A 21,248-nucleotide genomic window follows, 5' to 3' on the forward strand; every position below is an offset into this window, starting at 1 on the left:
CCACACTTAATAACTATTTTATTATATATAAGAAAAACAGGTTTTGTGGTAAATTGAGGATGCTAGTTTGACGCTCATTAGGTATGTATGTAAATAATAGTAATTAAATAGGTTATGATCATAATTCATTAATTGCAGTTAACTGAAAACATTTCATTGGTAAGTATATGTATAAAAAAAGTAATTTGTATTATTTTTAATAATTATTTGTATTGAAACATGTGTTTTGAAAAACTGGTTTTTCATTCCAGAACTTTTTCAATTTTTTCAATAGACATTTATATATATTATACTTAATAATATAAAAATGAAAACTAAATCTGTAATTATACGTATTTTAAATAATCAAAACAAATTGAAACATTGTATTTTTAATCAGAACAGTCTGTTTAAAATTTAAAAAAACAAAGTGCATACACAATGTCATTAGACACCACAAATTACGTTCCGATCTGGTGTGACCAGGAGTGTCCCCCACCCCCCCCCCCCCCCACCCCCCCCCCCCCCCACCCCCCCCCCCCCCCACCCCCCCCCCCCCCCACCCCCCCCCCCCCCCACCCCCCCCCCCCCAAGAGGGAGCACATGGGGAAGATTTATTTAAAAACTTCATTTGAAGAGGAGTTTTCAAGTGGTTGACCTGAATAGGAAAACAAGAAGTACTAGGGTTAATGAAGTGGGGCCTACATTTCCGCCAAATCTTCCAACCAAGAAACCCGTCCCAATATCTGCACTGAAGTATAATGACCTCATTTCTCTCTTACCTTTCATTCCTAGTTGTTTCCATGCATTTTATAAGGACCTTCCTAAAACCAACGCTGATAACCCAGACTATCCAGCCAGTGACAATGACAGTGACTCATTTGATGATTAAAGAGCTTCATCTACCACTGTACTGTTTATGTATTTAACTTTTTTAAGATTTTTCATTATTAAAACAGCTAACTCTACTGTAAAAAAATATTTACAGTATTATTTTTTTGTATTACTTTAGTTACAATGATAGTGAATCATTTGGGTGAAGAAAGGGCTTTATCATGACTGTACTGTTTCTGTAGGCCTATTTAAATTTTTTTTGTAAAAGTGTTTTATTGAATAAATTAGCTATTCTGTAATTACTGTATGATTTTCCTTTCACCGTACTTATTCCTATAAAATGAACAACCCAATAATAGGAGAAAATACCTTTAACTAATACAACACAGTTGTATTATGTCCATAAAACATAGTTTCCGTCTAGAGGTACACAACACTATGTCCCACAAAATATTTAATATTTTTAGGTAATTGAAAATAAAAAATAAAATATTTAATATCCCCATGTACCTTAGACTACTAGTACCAATGTGTAAAAGTTCTATTAAGTAGTTACAATTAGTAATGAAGTAACGAATTTTATTAACTCAAAATTAGAGAAAATCTGCTCTTCTGAAAAATTAGGAATGTGTGTGTTTTACCTCCGCGGCACTGATTTTGAAAACACCTACCTCCCATAGAGTTGAACTTGGTACATTGGGACAACATTGGGTACAAACTTGGGAACATTGAGTTAAATTTGGTAAGCATTATATTTTTTATTTTATTAATTGATCTTTCATTCCTAAAATTACTTTTATTGGTCTTACACTGTATGAAAAATTTCAATTTAATCACAATTCTTACTTAGAGTTACCAATAAATTCTTATTGTTGGTTACCAACTTAAAAATTCGCTTTAATTGAGGACACTCAGTTAAGTTATTCAGTTTTGGAATATTTGGCGTGGAACCTAACTAATAAAGGTTCACATAATGCTCTGAGGTATTCTTTTATTTGATTAGCTACGACTACTCGTAGTAGTCCAAATCATAACTCGTTTCACCCAAATTAAGAAAAAAATTAAAATTAATTAAAAATTCTCCTCCGGGTCGAGGAGAAGTCCTTGTTGAGATGTTTAAGAAGGCTATTGATATTTTGTTTGCGGTTTTAATAAACTGCGCCTATCCACACCTTTCCGATGTTTCTGATATACCATTCATTTTATTTACGGCATTTAGTTTTACTAAACATTTTTCATCCATTTACTGTATCAAAGAATTCGAATTCTAACTGCGAAGTTCTTTCAATGTCTTCAATATCTCTAACTCTCGTGGCATAGATAAGATGGTGGGCTATCAACTGTATTCTGTCAACGTGTTCAGCGTGTTGACCACTCTGGCCGTGTTGTTCAGCATCGTGTACGTGGCTCTGTTCAAGTGGAGGCGGCGTCGTTTGGAGAAGCTGGCCTCACAACTGCCAGGCCCCGCCTACCCTTCCTGTCATTGGCAACGGCCTCGAGTTCTTGGGAGGTCCAGAAGGTGAGTGCTGACAAGTATACCTCAGATTTTTGACAAGCTGTTTGCTTTATAGCTGTATAATTGTATCGCATGAACAATTTCAATAAGTTTCTGCGACTGAAAACCGCCCTTAAATTTCGAACTATTATTTAACAGTGCTATGATCAATGTTTACAGAGGTGATGGCCCAAAGATACTCGCCACTCTGTAGCAGGTACGAGTCGCCATTCCGCATCTGGATAGGTCCCATCCTGTTCATTGTGGTCAGCCGTCCGGACGACCTCCAGGTCAGTACAATCCTTGACTTTAACTAGAACCCTGGAATTTTTGGTTTTAAGAACTTTCTTCAGTGTACTTGATCGGTCGTAAGTTTTTTGCATACTTGCATTCACACATGCAACCATCGTTGTACACTCACCAGTCGCAGAGCAACAAGCGTTAATCCACATTCTGCTGCTATAAGCACAATAATACAAAACTATTTGATACCAATGAATAAGTGTCTATAAGTGTGTGTAATAAGTGTCTACTTTGGATGCGAGGCTAGAAATTAAAAAAAAATATTAAAAGGTCTAAGTTATATGACATCTCGTTTTATAGGTATTTTGATTATTTTGGCACAATTTTAAAAATTGTGATTATTTCTTTTTTATACATTGACTTATGAGATATCGTGTTTTCTATCACTTACCTCACGAATGCTAGGGAACATTTTCCTTTTGTTGTTTAGGTTTTCAAATGAAGCCTCCATTCGGGACAATGTGGAAATCAGTGACAAATGTTAGAAAGAGAGAATTAAATATTTTGAAATAAATAAAGAAATTCCAGAAATATTTAGAAAAACTGATCTATTTCTATCAATTGATCATATAAATATCTCTAGGGACGTCATTGTAACATGAAAAATGGGTGGGCAAGGAAAAGGAATACATATATATATATATATATATATATATTTATTATATATTATATATATATATAACTTGACAAGTCACGCAGATCCTCAATCATCCTTAGTGACCTGGCGACAACCACCTGGGCTTGTAATTGTAACTTATTTCTGTCCTTGACTAGTTTAAGTGTAGCTACGTTTGTCCAGGTGCAACGGGTAATGTACAGCAAATTATGTACGTAGTATATTTCTTTTTATGGAAACTGCATTCTATTGTACTTGATCTACAACAAGAAATATATATATGAAAAGGAATAAAATGATAATATAATATATAATATCTATTTATATCAGAACTCCTCTAGGACGTCATTGAAACATGAAAGGTAGGAACGACAAGAAAAAGGAATAGTATGAGATGAATCTTAATATTTATAGGTCAAGTGTAATAAAATGCCGTTTCCATAAAACTAAGTATACTACGTACAGAAGAGCCCACAGCAACTATTCGGCTTCCTAGCCTGAACCGTTGCAACGCACGCTGCTAGGAAATTCTGAAAATGGTCATGAGCAATAACTTATACAACTCTATACTAATGAATGCAGCTACCGAGCTGCATCCAACAAGGGAACACGTGGTTTGCATATTGACACACATGCAATTGAACTAGTCAAGGACGAAAATAAGTTACAGTACAAGTCCAGGTAGTTGTCGCCAGGTCACTAAGGATGATTGAGGATCTGCGTGACTTGTCAAAGTCTCGAAATGTACTAAGCTAGGCGTACTAAGAATAACAAAAACATGAAATATAGAGAAACACATTATTAATTATGTTTTTGAAAGTATACTTTAGCTATTCCAGCAAGATACTTATGACGGACCAGAGTCGTCCGTCAGCCAGTGTTATATAACTCTGGATAGAAAGGTCATAGAAACTTAAAACGTGGTTCCTACTTGGTAGTTAATATTTTAGTAGCTTTGTCTTGAGCCAAGGAAAAGCCTTATTACTTTTTGTGTCAAAGGGTCAAGTGGTCAATACCTCTCTGGATATTTAAAATAACAATTAAATATTATCTAGGAATATTACACAGCTTTTGTTGTCACAAAACCATAATCTATTCTATATTCTATAATTAGAAGTGTGATAACCGACGTTGGGAAAATGGGAAAAATTGGCATGAATGAATGATGTGCGACTGAAAATACTGTATGTTTGACTATACTATGGGCTTGACGTGTAGAGCTTGCTCAAAATTGTAGAAAATATTACTATTTCTATACATTTTTTATAACGTCCTGGCAATAAAAGATTTGAATTTGAATATACGTACGTTATGGGAAACTAATGCTACATTAAAGAAAGTAGTAAATTATTAACAAATTTTAGATTATAGTATTTCTCAACCAGAGTCTTATTTAAATTTGTAAAAGCCAGATAGTATAAAAATGTGGATTATATATAGGGTGTCCCATAACTTTCTGTACAAAGGTATACCATGTTTTGCTCAGGTCAAGACAAACAGTGGTGAAATGTGTGTGGTGTATGTAGTTTCTGATGCTTAGTTTTCCTATTTGTCTTTCTGTATATGCTCTTGTATACCCACATTGGCCCTTGTAACGCTTTCTTCGCAAGTATCAATATCTGCGCATTTACTGAGAGCTTTTTATCGCCTAATTTACTTATCACTCACTTTTGTATCACGTTTTCTTTTGTTCACTTCTTTTTACTCAATTTTTAATTTTTTCAACTTCTTCCAAACAGTCAATGTTGTACGGTTCCAGTTTTTTTTTACTGTTACTTCTAAACAAATCCGATTTTTAGCACATATACAATTTGTTTAGTCAATTACTTTAGAATATTTTAAACTCATAAAACCTAAAATATTCTAATAACTAGGTATGATTTTCATTAGTAACCTATCAATAGTTGTTTTAAAACAGAAATAATTTGTATTTAAAGATTGGCTTTCTCTTATATGGTTGAGATATAGCACTAAATCATTTACTTTCACGACGTTTTGTTGCATTTTTACGTTTTGTTCTCTTACATTTCCCTTAGGGTATTCAAAAGTATATACCACTTGTTTTGAAAACACTATTCTTGTACTGAGAGGGTCCTTATACTAAATGTGCGAATTAATATAAGGTTTAAACGTTAAGTACAATTTACCTGTGATGGATTTGTTTGACAACAAATCAAATAGCAATGCCATCTAAATTTTAACATATTTTTAACTAACCGGAACATGAATTAGTTAGCACGTTCAGATACCTTCTACAACTACTAAATGTTTTCGAACAAGTTTGTATGAAATGATAAGAGACGATAGTCAATGTCTTATAAGATTTTATTTATTCAGTCAGTTTTGTACTATCTCAATAAAATGAAGGTGAACTGGAGCTAAACTCAAAATTCAATTGAATCATCCCTTCGTGCCATAGCTACGTTATGTGTAGAAACTTCGGTTGCTCCATCGTCTTTAGAGATCGTGGCTATAACATCGTAGTTTATTTAATTGTGTTCATAATGAGACAATGAGATACCACTTCACCTATTTATAGGTGTCTCTGATGTCGAAACGATGTAAATGTTTTGTGCTTCTTCGTCCTCGATTTTCTTTGGATCTCTTCAGACGAACATGACTCCAGATTCTAAGAGTCAAGTCTGAAACAGCGCCAGATACCAGACGCTGAAATAAAAGGAAAGTCGACTGGAGTTAAGCTCAAACTTCAACGGATTATATTTAGAACATAAGAACACATGACTTGTAAATACAGATACCTGAAAAACATAATTGTTGGACCGAAATAGTTAAAACATACAAAAGTTTTAAAGATGGAAGACAAACTAACTTATTAAGAACTTAGGGTAAATACAGGAGTTCAAAACACTGTAATGCAACAAAAACGTCGTGAATATCAGTATTTTGGCACCATTTCTCAACCATCCAAGTTAAAGCCAAAATACAACACATTTCAGTTTATAAGAGAGCTATTAATAGGTCTAATGAAAGTTATGCCTTGTTATTTGAATTTTATAGATTTATTTTAATTAAATAAACGGTATTTTTACTAATTTGAAATAAACTAAATTTGAACTATTAAAAAAATTGGAAATGCGCTTAAAAATAACATCTGTACAGTACGCGCGCTGAAGGTTCGGCTCCGAGTCAACCGAGCGGACTATGGCGGGGGACGGGTGGATTGCCCGATATAACAACTGTTCTGCAGACATCCGCCAATGTTTGGCCCGCTGCAGTCTGAATATTTATTGTCCCTGTTCTCCCTCACAGTCGAGTACTCACTGTTGTTAGAATTGGACAAGTGGTTTAAGTGCGTTTTACACAATTCATTATTTTAGTTAGTAGTGAGGTTAGTGAATTTTGGTAGTTGTAAGGCGTTACAAATGATTTAATAATATCCTTGCTATTAAGGTTATATTACAAATTTTAGTAGTTTTGTTTTGATTCATCATCTCAGTCGGTATAATGGCCCGATACGTTTCCAAAGTGGCTCGAGGAAAAACTACGAGAAGCCAGGCTCGAGAAATTATATGGAGGGTTAGTGAATTCATGGCAAATGAGTCGAAACTATCTAATGATGAATGAATCCCTATAAATAAATCTTTAGAAAGAACTGCCGCGGCTTGTGGTGTTTCAAAGACACTGATTAAGAAGATTCGCCGTGAAAAAATTATGGATTCTTCCACTGAAGGGGAGTGTTCGTTCACTACCCCTAAAAAATACAAAAGAAAAAAGAAAATAGTAGAACTAGACGACTTTGATAAATGTGTCGTTCGAAAAACCGTCCATGAATTTTATAAAACTGATAGTTGCCTGCCAACTCTTTAATTGTTAAAAAAACAAGCTGAATGAAAAAATCAACTATGAAGGGGGTTTAACTAGCCTCAGAAAAATATTAGCATCATTAGGATTTCGGTGGAAAAAAAATTGAAAATAATAGGCAAATTTTGATTGAAGCTAGTGACATAAGAATAAAACGTATAAACTATTTACGAAGTATAAAACAAGCGCGAGCAGAGAACATTGATGAATCGTATATATTATCATCTCATGTGAAAAGGGATGGAGTGACGCCAGTCTTCAAGGTTTTAAAAAGAAAATAAGTAAAGGACGAGAGTGCCATAATACTGCACGCAGGGGGTGAAATGGGGTTTTATTCCTGGAGCTTGCTTAATCTGGAAAGCGGGAACGAGCGAAGGAGATTATCATGATCAGATGAACCATGCGAACTTCATGACATGGGCAAGAACTCAGCTCATTCCAAACTTACCAGTTAACTCTCTAATAATTATTGATAATGCCGCCTATCATAACGTCCAAGTTAATAAAGCACCTAATTCAGGTTCCAAAAAAGCAGAAATGATCAAGTGGCTACAAGATCATGGACTGGAGTTTGATACAATGTCACAATGTATTGCTAAGGTAGTATTCGAATTTTGAATTGAATGCTACAATGTAATACGATTTAATCCATATATAACCAATGCCTATATGTATAGTGTATTCGTAGAAATGCTAAAAAAATAATTTATTGTCATGCCACATAATTAATAATTAAGTTTTCATAAACAGGATTCTTGATACAACAGTGTTTCGTATTCGTTCATCTGTCATAAAATTATTTTATAAAACAATACACCCCAAATCACTTTCCATTGAATATAATACAATGAAATTCAACATAATTTCATTAAAGTTTAAAACTTTTAGTTTATCACAGATCATCACTATGGCCTAAAGTGTTTTTTTTTTTTTTTTCAGAAATAAACTATTGCAAAGTGATTCAATGTTAAACTTTCAAATGGTATTGCCGTGTTGCATTTACGTGAATGGGCCGTGAACTGTAGGGCAGCGGTGTCGGTGATACATTCCACTTCAGACTAAGTTACGGCTAACCTAAACTATGTATCTGAAAAAAGTTAAATCTAAAAGTAACTTCAGTTCATTCAGAAAAACTTTCCTGCTGGTGAAAGTTTCCTGACCAAATAATAAAAAAAATCCTCACATACAAACTTTTTTGTATCACAATTTTGGCACAGTTAATTTTAAAATATATTTTATTACAGAAAATTAATAAGACATTGAAACTTAATACATCCATTAGCATTGGAATAAACAGGAAAATAGATCTGCGAAGTTTCAGAATTTTATTTGTACAGGAAGTTGGTCTAACCATAAGTTGATTGTCGAGCGAGAATTGAACATTGCCGTCCGTGACGGATCATTGGAGAGTCAATGTTTTTATTTGGTTAGTAGGGCAACGACAGGGCCGAACCTTCAGCGCGCGTACTGTAGGCCTACCATATTTTTTAGAAAGAGTACTTCTTTGTTGACTTTGGGTAAAAATTTGGATCTACTATAATTTTTAACGAAGTAACAGTAACAAAACTGTGAAACCGTACAACTTTCACATTTTGGATCACCCTGCTACAAAGAACTGTTTTTCAAATGATCATTGAATAATCTTTAAAATGAGGTACGGATCGATTTACCTTAACATTTGAAAATATTTGAAATCCTACATTTGAAAAAATTTGAAATCCTACATTTGAAAAATGAACCCTACCCCTCCCCACAAAGTGCCATTTTGTGGTACTTTTGAGTGTTACAAATTATTTTCCTCCAATTTCTTCATGGTCGAAGTGTGGCCATTCTTCATCCTTCGTTAAAATGAAGAAGGTGGGTTCTCGGTTCAGGCGTTATACATTGTGGATGTGTTGTCTTCTTCCTCCTGTATACAACGATCTTTGTTCCATTACGATAGAAAACAATCGAATGTTAAAAATATACTACAGGCTAGGCGAGTGCTTAATGCCTCAGACTGGTGTCTACATCTTCATTCCGAATCATCTATACATTGGTAGCCTATTCTTTAAGTGGTCACGCTTTCCAATAGTTTTCAAGTGTTCAAGGTCTCAATTAATCTCAATTAATTAGGTTATATGGAAATTTTACCATTGTCATCGCTTGTACCCATGGCAGTTTTGTACTATTTAGCCCTCTTTATGAAATATACGTCATAATCAAAACGCAAAGTAAAGCCACTTATATAATGGTAACAAGAACGCGCAAAATATTTTAGTTTATTCTAGAATTGTATACTTTTTTAACTTATACAAAAAAGTAGAATGAAAATAATTGTAACAGCCCTGTGCAAATCATAAATTTTTCAATGTACATACAATTTATATATGCAGTGTACAATGATGGATCATAAATATTTGGCGGCAGCATCTAAATCACTCTCTTTTTTGCATAATTATTTAAAAAACTATTTTTATAAGTATTAGATTATTAACGATATGACTAAGTTTTCACAATATACGAAAATAGTTACCCGCGTTACATTTTGTTTACGGTACATTAACAGCTTCAAAAAGTAACAGATTCATATGCATTTATTTACGCCTTCATCGCCTACTAAACAGTTTAAAAGAAATTTTTACATGCGATACGGAAAATATTACAAACTACTGATATACACACTAAAAATATTGTTTTAAATAGGTAAATTATTTTTCATATTCTTCTATTGTATATATATATATATATAATCATAATGTTATATAATATAATCACATTAGAAAATAACATTTTAATTTCAATACAGATTGTGTTTGAACAGCTCCAAGACATTAGAGAAGGATCCACTCTACAGGTTCTTCAGGAACACTGTGGGCACAGGATTATTTTCAGCTCCTGGTAAGTGTAAAAATTCATTGACATAATGAAGTTTAATCAAATCAGGGTTTATTACATGTAAAGTTTAGGAAACAGATAAATACATTTTAGAGTGTTAAAATATTTGAGAAGATATTCCTCGAAGAGGATTACACAACATCAAAACGGATATTTAAAAAATTCCACACACACGCTCTTTGTGACACATCTTTGGAACAAAACCTTAATAATATAGGGCGAAAATGGGTGTCCAAAATATCTTTTAATTTTTATTATATTATTGATAAAACTTCAATTTGATAAATTAAAATATTCTTGTCCTATTCCAACATTCGAAAACCTGTAAAAAAAAATTCACAGCCTTGCAAGCGTTTTGGGCTCAAAATACAGCACAAAGCCCATATTTAAAACTCTCAAAAAGACGGCCAAATAAAATTGTATGTATCTTTAAGAAATCAACCATTTAACATTCTCTATAGAATTTACATAATTTAAAAACATCCACTGACACAATCTAATTCATTGATTTTAGATGTTTGGCTTTTCTGCTTCATTGTTTGTTGTTCGTAGTAAATTCACACTGAACTGTTGTGAAGGAATCGCTATTGTCAATGCAAGTTGTTTACGGGTGTAAATTTTAATTGAAAGATAATTAGCCTCGGGTTTCAGAAGTAGCTTCAGTTTCATGGACCGTTAAACCGGATAAGGTATCAATACATTACTTTATGTAAAAGATAAATTTCATCTGTTCTTACAAATCTCCAGTCTGTCTTTAAAAAAAGCTTTTCCCCTGGTCTCAATTAAACAAAATAAAAAAATCGAGCTCTTCGTCATGGATGACTCTGGGCATAAAAACTTCTTGTAACAGGAAAAGATTCCTGGAGGATCAGCGGCATCTCCAAATGCCATCGCCTTATAGCACACTAAAAGGTATACTCTAAGGTATATCTCGCAGTATTGTTTTAAGATTCTTCCAATCAAACACTTGTACGTGTAAAAGTTATTAACAGTATTTTTCTTAACAAGTCAGGGCTGCAAATTACAAAAATGAATATAAATCTAAATGAAGAAATGCCTAAAACGTTTCGTACCTAAACCAATAAGTATTGCTTTTAAAGAGTCTTATAATTACTTTGAACTTTATTTATTCAATAAAATTTCCTTAAAATCAGATGCTGGAAAAAGTTCATATTTCTTGTAAACTAATTAGAAGTTTCTTATTTTCTAAGGGCAATGTAGAAGATTTCTTGAATTAGTAAATAAACACGGTATGAAATCTTTAAGCCTTCCTGGCAATGTATTCTTACTTGTATTTTGTTTTTATTTTTTAATTCTGATTGTATTCATTGTTTTATGACACTTTGTATGTAGACCTAGTGGCCTTTTGTTAATTACAAACGAAATAATCAGTAATGCAATACAATTTTCAATATAATTGTTTAAAGTTTGGGAGTTGTTTCTCTTTTGCATAATCAAATTGTTTTATAAGTTTGGTACTGTATGAGCTTATTTAAAACGTTTTTATTTAAATTGCCTTGGCCTTGGAGGTTCAGCTTTATTTTCTCTTCAAGCTTTTTTGTGTTTTTATATCATTGTTACATTAGTATTTTCGGCACCATTGTACTGGTCAGACTTGGCATTTAGATTAAGTTAAGTTTGTACTATACTTGTTTGAGAAAGTATATATTATTATTATTACAAAAAGTAATTAAACGTGCTAAACGCATGGTGAATGCCAGGTTTATCTCGGGTGCAGTGAACAAGTCGAGGGCCACATGTGTGGGTCTTGCGTAGAAAAACTAGTAATAATAAAAATCCAAAGTGTAAAGATATAAAGTTAGTCGTAAACGGAGAAGATATCACAAATTTGTTAAGAGTTTATGAACAGTTAAATAGTTTTTCACAAGAAGGCCTATAGCTAAAAATGCTACTCCAAATCAAACATCGAACAGGTATTGCCAGACCAAACTCGATGTTTTTATATCCTTCTGATTGGCATGAAGTGGCAAAGGTAATTTTGTCACTCAAAAACACAAACTCCTCAGGATGGGATGGTATACCAAGAGCAGTTTTAAAATCTACTGTAAATTTTTATTCCAAGCTTTTGGTTAATATAATAAACTATTCTTTAGCAAATGACACTTTTCCACAAAATTTGAAGTACGCTAGAGCAAACACCTTTGTAAAAAATATTTTTTTAAAGTGGAAGATTGATTGATCAAATATCTTTTTTGTCTGTACGGTCCAAAATTTTTGAAAAAAAATCTGTTTGGTTCGTTTAGTTACTTTCTTAAATACATTTTAAAGTCTCAAAGACTTTCAATTCGGATTCCGTTCTAAATGTTCAACAATATATGCATTGATTTTATTTATTGAAACAGCTTTACAGTCACTCGAATAAGAAGAACACGTAGCATTTGTTATGTGCGATCTTTCTAAAAGCGTTTTAGAAAGATCGTGATTCCGTCCAATCACACTCTTCTCTTAATGAAATGTGAACATTATAAGATACGTGGTAAAGCTAAAGAGTGGCTAAATTCTTATCTTTCTGGAAGAAAATATCGATTTGCTCATGTAAATACTGTTGGTATTACGAGTCAAACCCCCTGGGAAGTTAACAATCGTAGGGTACCCCAGGGATTAATATTAAGCCCTATGCTATTCCTGATATACGTAAACGACCTGCTACTGGCTTTCGGGGGTTCATCGGTAGTCCTCTTTGCCGATGACACTACACTGAATGTTTCCAATAAAAATACCCAAGAGGTCAATAACTCATTGTACACAACTTTTGGAGGAAGCAGAAAGTTGGATTTTTAAACGGTCTAGCTCTAAACAGAGAATAAAGCCACCTCACAAATTTTTGCAAGAAAAAACCAAATGTATGCACCTGCTAATATAGATGTTCCTGTGGTGTCGTCGGCGAGATGCTTGGGGGTCGTGGTGGTGGACAGCACATTGAAGTGGAAGGATCAAATAGCACTAGTGGCTTCAAAATTAGGCTCTCCTTGCTTTAGGATTAAGGTTATTTCTCAAATCGTTAACCCTGAAGCTTTATGGACTGTCTACTAAGCCTATGTCTACTCTTACCTGAGATATGGACTAGTGCCCTGGAGAAACTCGGAGGACTGTAATAAGATTATCATAATTCAATAAAAGAATTATTCTGCAGTTGAAAGACAGGCAGTCCTGCACACCCTTTTTTAATCAATTTAGAATTATGACTTTGGCCTCCCTAAATATTTATTAAACTCTCTGCATTTACATAAAATATACAACAAAATTCAATAACCACCATTATAAACATAACTAACAGCTGGATACCTTCGTATCCAGTGCACCCATTAAACTTGATGAAGCTGGAGTGTACTAGTCAACTCTGAAATAATTGTATTACAAGCTCCCTCCACATCTCAAAATTCAAAATTTCCACAACAAATTTAAAATTTCCACAGCAAATTTAGAATTTCCACTACAAATTTAAAATTTCCACAACAAATTCAAAATTTCCCTAAAACACGATCTTCTTGAGCGGGCTTACTTGCACGGCTGAGAAGATTTTAAACTGGTAACAATAATGTACAATTTAATTTTTTTTCACTCACAGCTACAAATATTTTAATTTAGTATAGCTCTTAGGCGTTTTAAATGATTGACTTGTTACAAGCGATGTAATGTTCCCAATTTTAACGTTTCATATGTTTACTTGAGCGTAGATCAGTTTTGTAGGCATAAAATGAATAAATCTTTTTGAATTTGAATTGAACCGCATCGCCAACAGAACATCACTAGCATCAACGAATTGTTGATGGGGGTCATTCGTGGAAATTTTCTGTACAACACTCCAGTTTTTACTTATTTATATTATAATAATATATAATAATAATAAATAATACATAATAATATAATGTACATTTCATTCCATAAAATGAGTTACAATAGGTTACATAAGAAAATTTCATTTTCCATTAACAAATGCTAAACGGAATGAGCCAAAATTACAGTACTAATACAATTATTATAATACACCAAATTACATTACACTAATTGTAAAACTCATTCATAAGGGGATGTTTTAAAAGGTCAGGTAATCAACTTGCAATTTATAATTATGTTTATTACTTTTCATATTATAATTTTCATAGTCCTGATACCGTATCCCACTTGTAAATATTATTAATATCAATGTTGCTTCCCAGTGGATAAATGGAAGCGGAACAGACGAGCGATTACCCCAGCCTTCAACACCCGCTTGCTGGAACAGTTTGTGCCAGTGTTCAACCAGCAGAACCGTGTGTTAGTGGCCAAGCTGGGCGAGAGGGTGGGCCATGGGCTTTTCGACGTTTGGGACTACGTCAGTCCTGCTACTTTGGACATTATCTGTCAGACAGCCCTGGGGGTGGACGTCAAGGCTCAGGACGACCCGGATTCTGACTTCGCACAAGCCTTACCGAGGTAAGCCGATACCCACCCCAGTTATCCCTTTTGTGAGATAATGCTGTAGGTCTACTCTGAATTTGCTGAAACTTCTTGTAGCAATACGAGTATTTTAATAATAACATTTTAAAGTGGAACCAAAGGTAGATAGACCATGGATGGCTTGAAAGGATAATAGGATATCAGACGTTTTCCATCTTCATATATTATAAAAATAAAACTCTGAGTTTATAATATTGAAATCTACCCTCTCCCTAAGGTGGTTTTCTCTTGTTTGCACAAAATTGTTTGCCAGTACTAAGTTAAATATTGTTTAAACTTTAAATTTATTATGAAAGTTGAGGCTGGGAAATAACTTCTGCCACCTTGTCGATCTTTTTCACGACAGTGCTTCGACCATCCGGGGAAGAGTGCTGGCATCCCTCCGCGGTTTCCTGAGTAGAAAGTCTTTACATGTTGTATGGTAATTTATTTCATTGTTATGGCTTATTACCCCTCATATTGATTGTTGTGTTCCTGAATAGTTTACTGCTTTGTTGTTATGTATATTATGCCGTTTCTTGTTACTATTACTTGTATTATTAATTGTTATATTTAATAATTTATGTTGTTGTTTTTGTTAGATTGTTATCACTGTCAACTTTATTGTTATTTAACTCATTGTTTCTTTCTTTTCAGTTGATATTTAATATTTATATATGTATACTACCCGCCTTGTTACTTTGGCTTGTTTGCCGTTGGAATGTAATAAAAAAAAATTTTAAAAAAGTTTAATCTTATTTCTTAGGGTTTTGGAAAGCTGATAGAGAGGGTAGATGTCATATCCTATTATCGACTGTTATGCTATATGTGCTTTATCTGATTATTACTGAGCAAGAAGTGGGTTCTGATATTTATTTTATTAAATTATGTTTACACTCTTCAACTGTATATTGTATTATACAAATTTTCACTTCTCTAAGCCAACCAGAAATAATTTTAAAAAGTATTTGTGTTTATACAGACGTTTTAATAATGTAATCAGGTTATTAACACTTTTTGAAATATATTTAATTTTTAACGTAATACCTCAGCAAAACATCGCTAAAACAATTAAAACCGTAAGATATTTTTGGCTTTACTCTTGAGCAATCTTTAGAAAGAAATGTATTAAAATGATCCTGGCAGTAATGCAGATCAAGCGTATAAAAGTGAATGGAGTGGCTGATCTATGGTAATTGGCTGAAGATCAATAAAATTATGACCAATAAGAGAGCACTGTGGCTTAGTTATCAATGCTTAGATGCTAGTATTTTGATAATGTTACGCTTTCATCTCTATTGAAGCAATTCTCTTATTTTCAGTTATTTTAATCACTGATCATAAACAATTGTTATGATATTTAAATATTTCAGAGCGTCAGAGCTGGACTACATGAGAATATACAAGTTTTGGCTTCATCCTGACTTCATCTTCAATAGAGTGAGTTACGCACAGGAGCTTCGACAAGTCTATAAGCAGTTGCACGGTCTCCCTAATGCGGTAAGTATATGAGGCTGTATGGTATTAGGTTATTGAAAGAACTAGATTGATTTATAGTTCAGCTTATAAATCCTGCACATCAAATATATATATATCATATACTGTTTCATTAAGCCACATGTCACTCTCCATCTTTTGAAAAGGACATATTATAGTAACAAGTCAGCAGAAAATCTTAAATCTGCATTTTTTAAGGTTCAATCAAATTCTGTTTTCAGAATTTGAATGGTTAGATTTATCTTACTTCCTTCCAACGGTCAAAGACCACTTTATAACTATAAACATACTGCAAGGTAGCTAATTACTACAGTGCTTAAACATGACAGGGAAAAGCCAAACATGCAATTGGACTTTATATTCCTAGACATAATTGACAGTGTATAAAATATGTATAAATTATAATCAATATAACAGTAATGATAAATAATAATTGAGCAGATAAGCAGTTTATAAATAAATAACAATACAAAAATAAACTATCCGTAAATAAGTAACAGTGCAAAAAACTGTAAATGTAACAAATGCCAAATACAACAATAATAAATAAATAAATAACAACTGAAAAATGCATATAAATAAAGAAATACGAAGAGCTACAATAAATTGGCAAAAGTGATTACTACATAACGTTATAAATAAATTAATTACTTCATGCAAAGAAAGAAAAAACATATTTAGGCCATGCCCAAAGCACTCAACAAGGCCCCACAATTGCATATTACCAAGGGTGGAAATAACAATTACTGTTTCAGCTCTTAGATTACGTGTAATTTGTATAACGTTTTAGAAATGTACAATATGAATTTTGAGAAGAAATCGATGTTCGGAAATCCTTATTTGTGACAAAACATTTATTAGTACTCATTGTTATAATTTCATCTTGTAAATGCGTATACAATATATTTTGGATAGGTTCTGACACTGCTTTTCAGTAAAAAGTTGGAGTCATAGAGATCTGTTTACCGATAGTGATATTAAAAGTACAGAAAAACCAAAAATCTTATCTTATCAGATATAGCACTAAAGAAAGGCTTTACAATAGAACAAGTTTAATTCAGGACTCGATCTATGCTGTCATGTTATACTATAGAGGCACTGACAAAATATATAACCAGGTACAGATACTATGGGTCATGAGGGCATCAGAAAAAAAGTTAGGAAGTGAGCCTGTTGGCAAAAAAGGGGTTGTTATTTATTGGTAGGTTTGAAAGCCTTGAACCCCTTAACTTTGCAGAGAGGGAACCATGAATATTCATAAGGGAAATAAGAACCTCATTAAGGGAAAAACCCACAGGCTAAGACAATTATCGCTATTCTCAAACTTTCTTGGGGATAAAAATTTACCTTACGAAAAGTTCAAACATTAATATGATGTTTAATTTATGTTTAACACAATTACGTACACATCATGTGATTTCAATAGAAACAATTAAAATACAATACACAATTAACCTCTTACCACCCCCCCCCCCCCCCACCCCCCCCCCCCCCCACCCCCCCCCCCCCCCACCCCCCCCCCCCCCCACCCCCCCCCCCCCCCACCCCCCCCCCCCCCCACAAAATGCAACAAAACGTCGTGAAAGTAAATGATTTAGTGCTATATCTCAACCATATAAGAGAAAGCCAATCTTTAAATACAAATTATTTCTGTTTTAAAACAACTATTGATAGGTTACTAATGAAAATCATACCTAGTTATTAGAATATTTTAGGTTTTATGAGTTTAAAATATTCTAAAGTAATTGACTAAACAAATTGTATATGTGCTAAAAATCGGATTTGTTTAGAAGTAACAGTAAAAAAAACTGGAACCGTACAACATTGACTGTTTGGAAGAAGTGAAAAAATTAAAATTGAGTAAAAAGAAGTGAACAAAATAAAACGTGATACAAAAGTGAGTGATAAGTAAATTAGGCGATAAAAGCTCTCAGTAAATGCGCAGATATTGATACTTGCGAAGAAAGCGTACAAGGGCCAATGTGGGTATACAAGAGCATATACAGAAAGACAAATAGGAAACTAAGCATCAGAAACTACATACACCACACACATTTCACCATATGAAATAGGGTGAAATCTGTTTGTCTTGACCTGAGCAAAACATGGTATACCTTTGTACAGAAAGTTATGGGACACCCTATATATAATCCACATTTTTATACTATCTGGCTTTTACAAATTTAAATAAAACTCTGGTTGAGAAATACTATAATCTAAAATTTGTTAATAATTTACTACTTTCTTTAATGTAGCATTAGTTTCCCATAACGTACGTATATTCAAATTCAAATCTTTTATTGCCAGGACGTTATAAAAAATGTATAGAAATAGTAATATTTTCTACAATTTTGAGCAAGCTCTACACGTCAAGCCCATAGTATAGTCAAACATACAGTATTTTCAGTCGCACATCATTCATTCATGCCAATTTTTCCCATTTTCCAACGTCGGTTATCACACTTCTAATTATAGAATATAGAATAGATTATGGTTTTGTGACAACAAAAGCTGTGTAATATTCCTAGATAATATTTAATTGTTATTTTAAATATCCAGAGAGGTATTGACCACTTGACCCTTTGACACAAAAAGTAATAAGGCTTTTCCTTGGCTCAAGACAAAGCTACTAAAATATTAAATACCAAGTAGGAACCACGTTTTAAGTTTCTATGACCTTTCTATCCAGAGTTATATAACACTGGCTGACGGACGACTCTGGTCCGTCATAAGTATCTTGCTGGAATAGCTAAAGTATACTTTCAAAAACATAATTAATAATGTGTTTCTCTATATTTCATGTTTTTGTTATTCTTAGTACGCCTAGCTTAGTACATTTCGAGACTTTGACAAGTCACGCAGATCCTCAATCATCCTTAGTGACCTGGCGACAACTACCTGGACTTGTACTGTAACTTATTTTCGTCCTTGACTAGTTCAATTGCATGTGTGTCAATATGCAAACACGTGTTCCTTGTTGGATGCAGCTCGGTACCGCATTCATTAGTATAGAGTTGTATAAGTTATTGCTCATGACCATTTTCAGAATTTCCTAGCAGCGTGCGTTCCAACGGTTCAGGCTAGGAAGCCGAATAGTTGCTGTGGGCTCTTCTGTACGTAGTATACTTAGTTTTATGGAAACGGCATTTTATTACACTTGACCTATAAATATTAAGATTCATCTCATACTATTCCTTTTTCTTGTCGTTCCTACCTTTCATGTTTCAATGACGTCCTAGAGGAGTTCTGATATAAATAGATATTATATATTATATTATCATTTTATTCCTTTTCATATATATATTTCTTGTTGTAGATCAAGTACAATAGAATGCAGTTTCCATAAAAAGAAATATACTACGTACATAATTTGCTGTACATTACCCGTTGCACCTGGACAAACGTAGCTACACTTAAACTAGTCAAGGACAGAAATAAGTTACAATTACAAGCCCAGGTGGTTGTCGCCAGGTCACTAAGGATGATTGAGGATCTGCGTGACTTGTCAAGTATATATATATATATGTATTCCTTTTCCTTGCCCACCCATTTTTCATGTTACAATGACGTCCTAGAGATATTTATATGATCAATTGATAGAAATAGATCAGTTTTTCTAAATATTTCTGGAATTTCTTTATTTATTTCAAAATATTTAATCTCTCTTTCTAACATTTGTCACTGATTTCCACATTGTCCCGAATGGAGGCTTCATTTGAAAACCTAAACAACAAAAGGAAAATGTTCCCTAGCATTCGTGAGGTAAGTGATAGAAAACACGATATCTCATAAGTCAATGTATAAAAAGAAATAATCACAATTTTAAAATTGTGCCAAAATAATCAAAATACCTATAAAACGAGATGTCATATAACTTAGACCTTTTAATATTTTTTTTTAATTTCTAGCCTCGCATCCAAAGTAGACACTTATTACACACACTTATAGACACTTATTCATTGGTATCAAATAGTTTTGTATTATTGTGCTTATAGCAGCAGAATGTGGATTACCGCTTGTTGTTCTGCGACTGGTGAGTGTACAACGATGGTTGCATGTGTGAATGCAAGTATGCAAAAACTACGACCGATCAAGTACACTGAAGAAAGTTCTTAAAACCAAAAATTCCAGGGTTCTAGTTAAAGTCAAGGATTGTACTGACCTGGAGGTCGTCCGGACGGCTGACCACAATGAACAGGATGGGACCTATCCAGATGCGGAATGGCGACTCGTACCTGCTACAGAGTGCGAGTATCTTGGCCATCACCTCTGTAACATTGATCAGAGCACTGTTAAATAATAGTTCGAAATTTAAGGGCGGTTTTCAGTCGCAGAAACTTATTGAAATTGTTATGCGATACAATTATACAGCTATAAAGCAAACAGCTTGTCAAAAATCTGAGGTATACTTGTCAGCACTCACCTTCTGGACCTCCCAAGAACTCGAGGCCGTTGCCAATGACAGGAAGGGTAGGCGGGCCTGGCAATTGTGAGGCCAGCTTCTCCAAACGACGCCGCCTCCACTTGAACAGAGCCACGTACACGATGCTGAACAACACGGCCAGAGTGGTCAACACGCTGAACACGTTGACAGAATACAGTTGATAGCCCACCATCTTATCTATGCCACGAGAGTTAGAGATATTGAAGACATTGAAAGAACTTCGCAGTTAGAATTCGAATTCTTTGATACAGTAAATGGATGAAAAATGTTAGTAAAACTAATGCCGTAAATAAAATGAATGGTATATCAGAAACATCGGAAAGGTGTGATAGGCGCAGTTTATTAAACCGCAAACAAAATATCAATAGCCTTCTTAAACATCTCAACAAGGACTTCTCCTCGACCCGGAGGAGAATTTTTAATTAATTTTAATTTTTTTCTTAATTTGGGTGAAACGAGTTATGATTTGGACTACTACGAGTAGTCGTAGCTAATCAAATAAAAGAATACCTCAGAGCATTATGTGAACCTTTATTAGTTAGGTTCCACGCCAAATATTCCAAACTGAATAACTTAACTGAGTGTCCTCAATTAAAGCGAATTTTTAAGTTGGTAACCAACAATAAGAATTTATTGGTAACTCTAAGTAAGAATTGTGATTAAATTGAAATTTTTCATACAGTGTAAGACCAATAAAAGTAATTTTAGGAATGAAAGATCAATTAATAAAATAAAAATATAATGCTTACCAAATTTAACTCAATGTCCCAAGTTGTACCCAATGTTGTCCCAATGTACCAAGTTCAACTCTATGGGAGGTAGGTGTTTTCAAAATCAGTGCCGCGGAGGTAAAACACACACATTCCTAATTTTTCAGAAGAGCAGATTTTCTCTAATTTTGAGTTAATAAAATTCGTTACTTCATTACTAATTGTAACTAC

General features: G+C 33.6%; 1 protein-coding gene and 1 pseudogene across 1 annotated transcript; one reads left to right on the forward strand and one right to left on the reverse strand.

The window, feature by feature from the left end:
• Window positions 1-2,138: 2,138 nt before the first annotated feature.
• LOC124358445 lies at window positions 2,139-19,900 on the forward strand (annotated as a pseudogene).
• Window positions 19,901-19,998: 98 nt separating this feature from the next.
• On the reverse strand, window positions 19,999-20,479 carry LOC124358446 (cytochrome P450 4d1-like). The gene is made up of 2 exons (XM_046810741.1): window positions 20,287-20,479; window positions 19,999-20,132 (listed from the first exon to the last, which is right to left on the reverse strand). Exons 1-2 carry the CDS (start codon window positions 20,477-20,479, stop codon window positions 19,999-20,001), a joined length of 327 nt encoding a protein of 108 aa, XP_046666697.1.
• Between the last annotated feature and the right edge of the window lie 769 nt (window positions 20,480-21,248).

This window comes from Homalodisca vitripennis, chromosome 3 (assembly GCF_021130785.1).
Source record: "Homalodisca vitripennis isolate AUS2020 chromosome 3, UT_GWSS_2.1, whole genome shotgun sequence".
NCBI classification, from domain to species: Eukaryota; Metazoa; Arthropoda; class Insecta; order Hemiptera; family Cicadellidae; genus Homalodisca; species Homalodisca vitripennis.